Source organism: Wolffia australiana, chromosome 17, assembly GCF_029677425.1.
Source record: "Wolffia australiana isolate 7733 chromosome 17, ASM2967742v1".
NCBI lineage: Eukaryota > Viridiplantae > Streptophyta > Magnoliopsida > Alismatales > Araceae > Wolffia > Wolffia australiana.
The window spans coordinates 984,861-996,769 of record NC_135851.1 but is presented as its reverse complement, the minus strand read 5'-3'; the positions used below and the strand labels follow the sequence as shown (position 1 = coordinate 996,769).

General features: G+C 40.9%; 1 protein-coding gene across 1 annotated transcript; it reads right to left on the bottom strand.

Moving 5' to 3' along the window:
• Positions 1-1,443: 1,443 nt before the first annotated feature.
• LOC144714331 (Translation elongation factor EF1B/ribosomal protein S6 family protein) lies at positions 1,444-7,083 on the bottom strand. Its single transcript, XM_078589054.1, has 6 exons — positions 6,924-7,083; positions 5,847-5,963; positions 5,238-5,322; positions 4,232-4,337; positions 3,580-3,693; positions 1,444-1,860 (listed from the first exon to the last, which is right to left on the bottom strand). The coding sequence occupies exons 1-6, from the start codon at positions 7,007-7,009 to the stop codon at positions 1,697-1,699; spliced, it is 672 nt and encodes a 223-aa protein (XP_078445180.1). The 5' UTR covers positions 7,010-7,083; the 3' UTR covers positions 1,444-1,696.
• Positions 7,084-11,909: the final 4,826 nt, after the last annotated feature.

Below are 11,909 nucleotides of genomic sequence, written 5' to 3'. Positions count from 1 at the left end.
ATATAGAGAGAGAGAGAGAGAGAGAGAGAAAGGGGGAGTGGACAGGGAAGGCGAGGGAAGAGAGAATATATATATATAGAGAGAGAGAGAGCAAGGGGGAGGGGACAGGGGAGGCGAGGGGAGAGATATAATATATATATATATATATATAGAGAGAGAGAGAGAGAGAGAGAGCAAGGGGGAGGGGGCGGGAAGGCAAGGGGAGAGAGAGTATATATATATATATATATATATATATAGAGAGAGAGAGAGAGAGAGAGAGAGAGAGAGAGAGAGCAAGGGGAAGGGGAAGCGAAGGCGAGGGGAGAGAGAGAATATATATATATATATATATATATAGAGAGAGAGAGAGAGAGAGAGAGCAAGGGGAAGGGGACGGGAAAGCGAGGGGAGAGAGAGAGAGTATATATATATATATATAGAGAGAGAGAGAGAGAGAGAGAGCAAGGGGGAGAGAGTGTTCGAAAATGTTTGGAGTTAAATAGGAGGATCACTATGACTATAGTCCTTGGTAGATTTACCAAAGAAGAAAATGATTTATTTGATATTATGGATGACTGGTTACATAGGGACCGTTTCGTTTTTGTGGGTTGGTCCGGCCTATTGCTATTTCCTTGTGCCCATTTTGCCGTAGGCCAAAGTCACTGAATGGGCAAGTCACCAATCCCTAAAACGGACAATGTAATGTACTTTATCTGCTGGGTTACGGGTGGGGATTTTACCATAGGTTTCTATGAATCTACCCTTGTGTGATTACTGTTGAATCATATACTGTTGGTGGGGGGGGGGGGTGCAGGGCAGAGAATGTCTAAATGGACTCCTCATTCATCAGATAGTGAAGATCACCAAGATTTCGTGATTCGCTGCCAAACCTATTCCAATTTCAACAGCTCGGATCGTGGGGATCCGCCGGAATACTTTGTATCAACACAGATACTCGGTCTATCAATATCGATTAGATCCGAGATCTGTTATTGAATTGCTCATTCAATAAGCATTCTCAATATTATGCCTTGAAGAGGACTCGAACCTCCACGCTGTTTAGCACGAGGTTTTGAGTCTCGCATGTCTACCATGTCACCATCAAGGCATCTTGAAAGTTCATCGTATTCCATGACTTTGATCTCTATCTAGTGTGACATATGGAATACATGACAAAGGTGGAGTCTTGGAGTATTTCTATCAATCGGTCATATTCATATAATGTAGGTCCGAGTCAGACATCAAATTGGTTCTATTTGAATTCTCCGGAGCATACCCAGGAGCATACCTTGTATAATAATATATATATATATATAGAGAGAGAGAGAGGGAGGGGACGGGGGAGGCGCATGGAGAGAGAAAATATATATAGAGAGAGAGAGCAAGGAGGGGACGGGGAGGCGAGAGGAGAGAAATAATAATATATATATATATAGAGAGAGAGAGAGAGCAAGGGAGACGAGAGAGAAAATACATCGTTGATCATAGACAGTCCAAACGAACAAAACATTTTTTCACATCCCTAGTCCCTTGGAACCACACAACTGGATGCAAGAGAAAACACAGTAGTCAAAGACAAATAACATGGAAAAATAAAATACAAAAAAGGCAAAATGGGCATAGAACCAGTAGTCACAGAAAACAACTCAATCTCTCTCTTACTCTTCTCTCTCTCTATTGTTTCTCGCTCTAGACTGGCATGGCGATGGGCAGATCAGATCTTGTTGAAGGCAACAATGTCACAGCTCTGGACGTACTCGTTGCACGGCTCCACCGTCAGCTGCTCCTCGATCAACGTGTCCACCGACACGAGATCATCCACTATGGTCATCATTATCTGCAGCTTCTTAATGCCATACCCCACCGGCACCAGCTTCGCTGCACATCATCGATCATCATCGTCATCATCATGGTAGAGATATGTGGGTTTATGCTTTAAGGATCAACCATTAAATGCAACAAAGACTTGTCGATGATCGACCAAAGATCAACTATCCATCATTATCATCATCATGATGGTTGAGAGACACATGGGTTTATGCTTCAAGGATTGACCATTTTCATGCAACAAAAGCTTGTAGATGGTCAACCAAAGATCAACTATCCATCATTATCATCATCATCATGATGGTTGAGAGAGACATGGGTTTATGCTTTAAGGATCGACCATTTTCATGCAACAAGGGCTTGTCGGTGATCAACCAAAAGATCAACTATCCATCATCATGATGGTTGAGAGATGACAACTTGCAAATTAACATGATTAATTAATGAGTTTTACATTATATTTATGTATTTTAATGACTATATTTGAATGTTATCATATTAAAATAAAACTAAATCAGTTGCACTTTCATTTTATTGTTTTTTCTGATTTTTTATCATTTATCACATGGAATTTAACCCCATTTTAGTAAAGAAATATTTTTTTGAAGGGCTTTAAATACTTGGCTTAAGGTTGGTAAGTGTTTTCATGATTTTTTCATATATCACACTTACCAACCTTAAGCCTAGTATTTAAAGCCCTGCAAAAAAATATTTCTTTACTAAAATGGGGTTAAATTCCATGTGATAAATGATAAAAAATCAGAAAAAATAATAAAATGAAAGTGCAACTGATTTAGTTTTATTTTAATATGATAACATTCAAATATAGTCATTAACATACGTAAATATAATGTAAAACTCATTAATTAATCATGTTAATTTGCAAGTTATCAAGAGACACATGGGTTTATGCTTTAAAGATCGACCATTTTCATGCAACAAAGGCTTGTCGATGATCAACCAAAGATCAACTATCCATCATCCATCATAATTATCATGTGGGTGGAGAGAGACATGGGTTTATGCTTCACGGATCGACCATTTTCATGCAACAAGGGCTTGTCGATGATCAACCAAAAGATCAACTATCCATCATCCATCATATTCATCATCATCATGATGGTTGAGAGACACATGGGTTTATGCTTTAAGGATTGACCATTTTCATGCAACAAAAGCTTGTAGATGGTCGACCAAAGATCAACTATCCATCATCCATCATTATCATCATCATCATCATCATCATGGTTGAGAGAAACATGGGTTTATGCTTCAAGGATCGAACATGTTCATGCAACAAAGGATTGCGGATGATTGACCAAAGATCGACTATCCATCATCATCATCATGTGGGTAGAGAGACACATGGGTTTATGCTTAAAAGATCGACCATATTCATGCAACAAAGGACTGTCAATGGTCGACTAAAGATCAACTATCCATCATCCATCATCATCAGTATCATGTGGGTAGAGAGACACATGGGTTTATGCTTTAAGGATCGACCATTTTCATGCAACAAAGGCTTGTGGATGATCGGCAAAAGATCGACCATCCATCATCATCATGTGGGTAGAGAGACACATGGGTTTATGATTAAAAGATGGACCATATTCATGCAACAATGGATTATGAATGATCAACCAAAGATCGACTTTCCATCATCCATCATCAATAAACTGTTAAATGTAGTTATATGACTTGTGCGGAGAGAGAGAGAGAGAGATAACTTGGAACTCTAGAAGAGAGAGAGAGAGAGATAAAACGTACAGGCTCCCCATAGAAGGCCGGGCATCTCAATACTACGGACGGACTCTTCAAGCTTCTTCATGTCTGTCTCATCGTCCCACGGCTTCACATCCAAAAGAACTGACGACTTCCCGCCTGCCAACGAAAAATAGAAGTTCTTAGCCAAGAGAGAGAGACAGATTTGACAAGACAGCCAAGAGAGAGACATAGCGTAGTGAATAAAAGAGAGAGAATTGGCTAAGAAAAAATATAGATTTAAATTTAATGTCTTCCCCCTTCAATTTCTCCCTTTATTTTAACCATAAATCTTTTTTGATAATCTTCGAACTTAGATTTAATCTTGAAACAGACTTACGGCTAAAATAGAGAGATAGTGAAGAGAGTGAAATTGAATGGAGAATCGACAAATTTTTTTGAACGAAATACTCACTTTCTTTCTTCATATTGGGTGAACAACATAAATTTTAAATTAATTTCTTCTCCCTTCAATTGTTCCCTCTCGACTCGCTCTATTTTAACATAAATTCATCTTTGGAACTCAGATTTAAAAATTAATTTATTCTGCTTGGAGAGTGAATCAAAAACAGATTTGAGGTTTGAATAAAGAGAGGTAGACCGGAAGGGAGATTTGAGAAAGAGAAACTGAAAGGAGAATCATAACATAAATACTCACTTTCTTTCTTCTTAGTGGAGGCCTTGGCTACCTCCCTGGCCTCCGCAGCCTTCTTGTCTTCTTCAGTCTCATCTCCGAAGAGGTCCAGATCATCATCGTCTTCCTCCTGATTCATATCACATGAAAAACACGAATCAGAGTCAAGATTCTATCATCAACAAAGATGAAAGAGAGATACATGAATTTAATCAAAATGAACAATCTCCACAATAATTTTTCAAAAATTGAACAGATAAACACCATAAATCGTGATCAAGATTCTTTCCACCGCACAGATGAGAGCGAAATACAAGTGTTTAATCAGAAGCAACAAAATCCACAATCGCCATTAATTTAATCGTTCGAAAATTTATCACATGAACATCTTAATTCATACTCAAGATTTTATCCACCGCACAGATGAGAGAGATATACATGTGTTTAATCTGAATCGTCAATCCCCACAATCGCCATGAATATTATATTTCAAATTATTCAGATAAACACCATAAATCATAATCAAGATTCTATCCACTTGCACAGATGAGAGAGAGATACATGCGTTTAATCTGAATCACCATGAATATAATCTTCCGAAAATTAAGTGCCAAGAAGTAGAGAACATCAGTGGGGTTTAAAACGTCTCATGAGGTAGACATGATCACTCATTAACATGACTCTTTCTGCGATAGACATGATCTCTGTAGTCGCTACGGACATATTTTTTGAGAGAATTAATTAACATTCTTTCCTAAATGAAGGTAAGAACATTAGTGAGCTCCACTATGTCTCATGAGATAAACATCATTAATATTTGATCCGCCATACACGAGAGATCCAAATGTATCAACAATCTCCGTAAAACTAATTATTGTCTTGTTCTTTGATGAATGAGAAAACAATATTCGATCCACCATTCAGCTGAAGAGAAACTTGCATCTACTCTGAAACAACACTATCCATAATTGTAATTTTAAAAATTGATTTCCAAAACAGTTTAATAAGCTTATATGAACAAAGAAACTACCTTTGATGGCGCTTCAGCTGCAGCAGGAACCGCAACAGCCGCAGCGGAGCCACCAATTCGCACACCGGCAGCTTCGCCAGAGAACCTAATACATTTTAAAAAGTGGCATGATTAGCAAGCATTTAACTATAGATCACAAGAAATGTCAAGAATAATGAACTTTTCTATTCGAGGAGACATGACTGTGCATGAGTGTTCATATAATTAACTTTAAAATACAATAAAGTTCGTTCAAGAAAGAGAAATTCAGCGATAATCGCCAAACAATTTGTTGACAAGAAATTATCATAGACAGGCAATGATAAATGCAAAGATTACAGGCTGCTTGATATAAGGATTACCGAAAATTAATTGCAATCGATGTCCGGATTTCATATTAATTTTCACGAACTTGGACAATATGTCTTGTTCATTCGCATAAATTTTTCAGTTTCCAGAGGCCAGGACTTTCATCGCAGACGTACATCTCAATTCAGATAGGCGACAGTGAAGGGAACAAGAAAAAAAAAATCACTTCAATTCTTGAAGAAACACTTTTAAATCATTTCAAAGTGGGGAAATTAATAAAATGTAGAAAAGAATTGGACTAAGAAGTAACAGAATACCAACCTCGCGGCGAGCGCGGAGTCAATGGTGTCGTACCAACGACCCACATTCGGGAACCCACTCGCGGGCTTCTTGGGCACCGCCGCGTAAACCTTCACATCATCTTTGCTAATCTTATTTCTGAAGCACACAAATAAACAAAGAGCTTATAATTCAGAACATGCGGAGTAAATTTCCAGATCTGACAGAAACGTAGTCATCAACTGGATAGATCACAATTCCAGGTATTGAAATCGATAACCTAACATGCGCAAAACACTGTTAAGAAAATAAGTATGGAAATAGTGTATAGACCTTCGCATCATGTTTGCTAATCTGATTTCTGAGGCACACAAATAAACAAAGCACGGCTAATTCGGCGAATACGTAGCGAAATCTCAAAATATGGGAAGTCCAGATGTCGAAATCGAGAACCTAACAAGCGCAAAACACTCTTCAAAAAAGCTAGTACAGGAATAACGCGTAATCCTTCACGTCATGTTCGTAAATCTGATTTCTGAAGCACATCGGGAAACAAAGAGATGATGATTCGGCGAATGCGGAACAGAATCTCAAGATCTGGCAGAAATTTAATCATCAACTTGAAATATCATAACCGCCGGAGTTGAAATTGAGAACCTAACAAGCGAAAAATAGTTTTAAACAAAGCGAGTACAGAAATATTGTATAGACCTTGACGTCACGTTTGCTAATCTGATGTCTGAAGCACATAAATAAACAAATAACGGATAATTCAGCAAATGCGGAACAAAATCTCAAGAGCTGGCAGAAACGTAATCATCAAATTGAAATATCATAACCGCAGGAGTTGAAATTGAGAACCTAAAAAGGGAATAATAGTAATTAATCAGAGCGAGTACAGAAATAGTGTAAAGACCTTCACATCGTGTTTGCTAAACTGATGTCTGAAGCACATAAATAGATAAATAACGGATAATCCGGCGAATGCGGGACAAAATCTCAAGATCTGGAAAAAAAAAAACATCAGCTCGAAAGATCAAAACTACAGGGATCAAAATCGACAACCTAACAAGCGCAAAACAGTGTAAATCAAAGTAAGTAAGAGAACAGTGTAAATACCCCGAAATGAAGGTCTTTCCAGAGAGAAATTTCTCGAGATGCGACAAGCCTGCATCAGTGTGCAGATCGGCGAAAGCGGCGGCCATTGATTGGAGTGAAAATTCTTTCAACTCCTGCAGCAGATGAAGACGATGAACAACCCTAGCGGCCGATGCGACAACGGCACACCGCTATTTATAGAAAAAGATCGGGTACACGTGCGAGTAGTTCGAATTTCGTGGGATCTCAGCCGTGGATTTGAGACGGGGTGGCAAATTGAAGATCGTCCGATCGGGTTTTGGAGACGGACGGGACGGGACGAACTATTAGGATGGAACGGGTCGGATCGGGTCGAATATGTCAATCTAATATTTCGTTTGGAGAGACTAGTGGGGCCCGCTCGCAATGCTCGCTTGGCCTTTTTGACACCTCTGAACGCTTGAGGAAGAGAGAGAAAGCATGGCCATTTTTTTATTTTTTTCAAAGCGGGTTTTGGGCATCAGTTATTCTTCAAATCATAAATCAGTATCTCAAATTGTTTAAATCACAATTGTTAACAATAAATCATAGCCAGATTTTGGAAAACTTAAAAAATCAGCAATAAGGATAAACCTCTAAAGAGAGAGAAGAGAGAAAGCAGGGTCGTTCTCATCCTGGGAGAGAAGAAAAAAAATCCCATCTTCAGCCAGTTTGACAAACCAAAGAGAACTAAAGCTTGTGGATTTTCCTTAGCTGTCAGTGGAGGAAGGCGGGGCGAGAGAGGATCTGGATACTTAAATGTCAAGATGTATGCAGTGCCTTGTCTCTGGCGGCCCCGCCGTAGACAGATGGCAGCGAACGAAGTAGGAGATCTTTTTATGAAGGAAGAAGCAAACAGAGATGGCGCCCTGGTAGGGAAAGATGAGATTTTATAGAGAGAGAGAGAGGAGGGGCGGGAATTCATGAGGAGGAGTTGATTACCACCATCTGTCAGCTCGTCATCTCTGAAGAATTCCTCGGACCGGTCCTCTTTCACGGGGTGGAACTTTTGCCCCGACGACAGCCATGATGATGATGTTGATTTTTTGGATCTTTTGCCCTAAAGAATTAATGAAGACTTCGAAATCTATGGAAATCTGCGCTCGAAAATCAGAAATCAATTGTGTATTGGATTAAAGATATTTGATTTCCTTAGATTTCCGTAGATTTCAAGTTATTGTATCGCAGTATTTAGAAAGGCTCCATACCTGCTTTTTGATATTGAGTGGGCTCAAACGGAAAAAGAGAGGCGGACTATTCCATGTACAAAGTATTTTGGGTACGGTGTTGGCCTTTTTGTAATCCTACGCAGATAAAGCTACATCAAAATGAGAACTATTTTTTTGAATTGCAGTCTTTTTCTTTGTCCTTCTCCTTTCCCAAGCACTTGTGTTAGACAGTTCGCTCAATGCACCAATTTCTTCAGCATCTGCCATTGATCCATTTTCAGCAGAAAATACATTATTTTAAAAAAATAGAATTAAAATTTGAAATTCATCTGCCGGTGATTCATTTTCAGCAGAAAATAGACTCAAAATTCATTAATTTCATTAAAATAAATTCAAAATTTCACTGAAATACATTTTCGGCAGAAAATATATTCAACAGACATTAATTTCAGTAAATAGATTCAAAAGTCAACAGAAATTAAATTCAAAAATAGATTCATTTTTAGAAAATAGATTCAAAAGGAAGTCACAATAATTAGACAACGTATGCTGGATCAGTACCCAACATTTCTTAAACCAAGAGTTCGATAGAATCCTCTGATCCAAGAGTTCGCTGATCCAATTTCTATTCGAAATTATCCTTAATAATATCTGTATTGATTTCTCCGAAATTCGCCTCTACAGCGTCCAGATATTATACGGACAGAGTTCTCAAAAGCTTTCTGTCTTAATGAGGTTGTTCACAGTACCTTCTCAATTTTAATGGGGTCTTGAAATCAATGGATACCGCTATAGAGTTTTGAACTTTACGGCGATGTGTGACGTGTGGCAGTCCAGCACCAGCGCGTACCCGTTGCCAAACTGCCCTGGGTGGTTCATGATGATAACCTGCGAGGTGAAGTTCGCCGCCTCCTTCGCCGGGTTGTCCTTCGAGTTCGACGCCACGAACCCATGCTTCAGGTCCTTCACCGCGATGTTGTCGCCGGGGAGTGAGCATTTGTAAACATATGCACCCCCTCCCCTCCCACCACGACCTTCACCTCCGCAGACGACCACTCAATATACATGGGTTTCGCGAATTAAACTATCTCATCTTCCATTTTGCTTATGATTCATGTTAGCCTGATACTTATTTGAGCAGAAATGATCCAAGTTCAAAGTTTGAGGGTAAAATGACAAAGAAGATTGCAAGAAATATGCAAATGTTATGCAAAAAAATTGTGTGATTTCTTTTATTAAGGGTGGAGAAATCTTCTTCCCTATAGAGCCCAATAATCAAAAGCGCGCTGTTCCATTTTGGCTAACAATAGCACCTTCAGGTTCATTCCTTCCATAAAAATACATAATTTTTCAATCCGCAATCATGGACAATTCCAATAAGAATCTCATGACATGAACTTCATGCCTAACTTTGATCTCTTCCGTTGGAAAATGAACTGGTAAGCCGCTGTCAAAGGGTCCACAAACCGGTCAATATCAACCCTAACCGTCTGGTAAATTATTTGGGGACAGTAGATAACCCTCAGCGAATTTGGATCAAAGTAGATATATCAGCTAATTTGGATCAAAGTAGATAAATTGCAGCGAATTTTGATCAAAGTAGATAAATATCAGCGAACATTGATCAAAATAGGTAAATCTCAGTGAATTTAGACCAAAGAAGATAAATCCCAGCAAATTTTTTGGGGAGAGTCGATAAATCTCAGCGATTTTGTATCCGAGTATATAAATCAGCGAATTTAGATGAAAGTAGAAAAATATCAGCGAATTTTCATCAAAGTAGATAAATATCAACGAATTTGATCATACCTGTCAGAGCAACCGAGCGCCAGGGCCCTCTTCGTGGCTGCTTACATCTGCGCTCAAACCATGTGAAAATCTCAGTCTACGGAGATGAATTCATAAACTATCAGATAGAGAGAAGGCGGACCTTGAATGAAACAATGGCGATTCCTGTGAATTTGCCACTCTCACGGAATATCATGCAGTCGAGTTCGGTCACAGTCCCGCAGCCCTGGAAGAAGCTCACGTCTTCCGTCGAGTAGTACGGAATTCCCCAACACGTACACCTTCTTGCCTGCGTCTTCATCTCTGCAGATTTTAATCGGATCAAACCACAGAAGAGAAGATCATTCTTCTTCTCGCTCGTAGAAATCTCTTCCTCTGCTTCGGTCTTCGCGTTCTACTTCTTGTTCTTAATCTTGTTCTTTTTCTTATTCCTGTTCTTCCTCTCCGCATCGTCGCCTCTCTTCCTATTCTTGGAGATGCCTGGAGAGGCAGAAACTTCTCCGTTGTCCTTCTTCGTCTTCTTCTTCTTTGCGCCTCTTCTAGTCGGCAGATTTTCTCGGCGATTCTTTGAGATCAGAAGCTATTCAGATTCCGCAACTGCTGATCAACGCTATGATTGCCAGAATCGGATCGAGCGCACTGATTTTGAGATTCCGCGGCCTCCACGGAGATCGCCAGCAGAGATCTGAGCTGCTGCTTCTGCTTCTCCTTCGCGAGCACCATCATTTCGCCGCTCTGTCAGCCAATCAGCGTCCAGAAGCGTCCAGAAGGCCTCGACCTACGTCCGGCTTGAGCGGCGTCGGGGCGGGAGCGACGGGGAAGGGGGGGTGGGCGCGGACGCCGGAGAGGAAGCAGGCGGGGAAGGGGGTGGCGGCGGGGAGGAAGCAGGCGGCCGGTTGAGGGCGGGGCGGCGGGGGGGAGGGCCGCGGGAGGCCGGGGGAGGGCCGGGGCGGCGGTGGGGAAGGGGCGCGGGAGGCCGGGGGAGGGCCGGGGCGGCGGTGGGGAGGAGCGCGGGAGGCCGGGAAAGGGGGCCCCTGACGCGCTCTCACTCTCTCTTCCTCTCTCAATCTCTCTCATCTCTCCCACTATTTTCTCAGCCAATCAGAGGCCAGAAGGGTACACTAATTTGCTTTATAGTTATAGAGATATAGAGATAGAGATAGAGATCTTTATCGAGCTCTGACGATGATTTGAACGTCATCTGTCCCCGTCCTGTTGACAGTGGGGAGAGAGAGATAGAGAGATAGAATTTTTGAACGTCATCCGTCCCGTCCCGTTGACAGTGGAGATAGAGAATTTTGAACGTCCTCCGTCACCGTTAGGGTGAAGGTGGTGAAAGATTTTTAAATGATGAAAAAGAGAGCAGTGGGAAAGAGAGAGAGAGGAGAGAGAAAACTAGAGAGGGAGTACGAAACGGCACAGTCCGGATGGGATGTCTATGACGTGACTGAACGGATAACGATGGTGATGGATTAATCTGTGATGTATAGTTCATCGTGTCTTCAATGTAGTGACAAGTCTCTAGGTTTAGAGAAAATCTGTCACACTTGTGTCACAGGTAATGGGCCCTCGTCTCTCAACCTCGTCCCGTCACTTGACGGCTTTAGAGTCACAAGGGACGTAAGGTTGTATGAACAAATTATGATTTAAGGGTGTTTCTCAGTCTCTCTCAGTCTCTCTCTCTCCCCCCTCGGTTTCTATGTGTTTCTTTGTCTCTTTCTCTCTTCTCTCTCGGTCTCTCTCTCTCCCCCCTCTCGTTATCTCCTCTGTCTCCCTCAATCCCTCTTTTTCTTTCTTGGTCTCTCTTTCTTTCCTCTCTCTCTCTGTCTCTCTCCCTTGGTTTTGCATTCTCTTTTTCTCTTTGTGTCTCGTTATCGCCTCTCTAAATCTCTCTTTCTCTCCTCTCTCTCACTCTACCTTAATCTTCTCTCTCGGTCTCTCTCTCCTCTATCTCCGACTATCTTTATCTTCTCTCTCCATATCTCTCTCTCGGTCTATCTCTCTGCCTATTCTCTTTCACAATCTCTTTCTC

Coding starts and splice junctions, on each gene's coding strand:
- LOC144714331 (XM_078589054.1), bottom strand. CDS start 7,009: ATGGCCGCCGCTTTCGCCGATCTGCACACTGATGCAGGCTTGTCGCAT. Junction 5,964..6,923: donor GGAAAGACCTTCATTTCGGG/GTATTTACACTG, acceptor TGTGTGCTTCAG/AAATAAGATTAGCAAAGATG. Junction 3,694..4,231: donor CTCCACTAAGAAGAAAGAAA/GTGAGTATTTAT, acceptor TTTCGTTGGCAG/GCGGGAAGTCGTCAGTTCTT.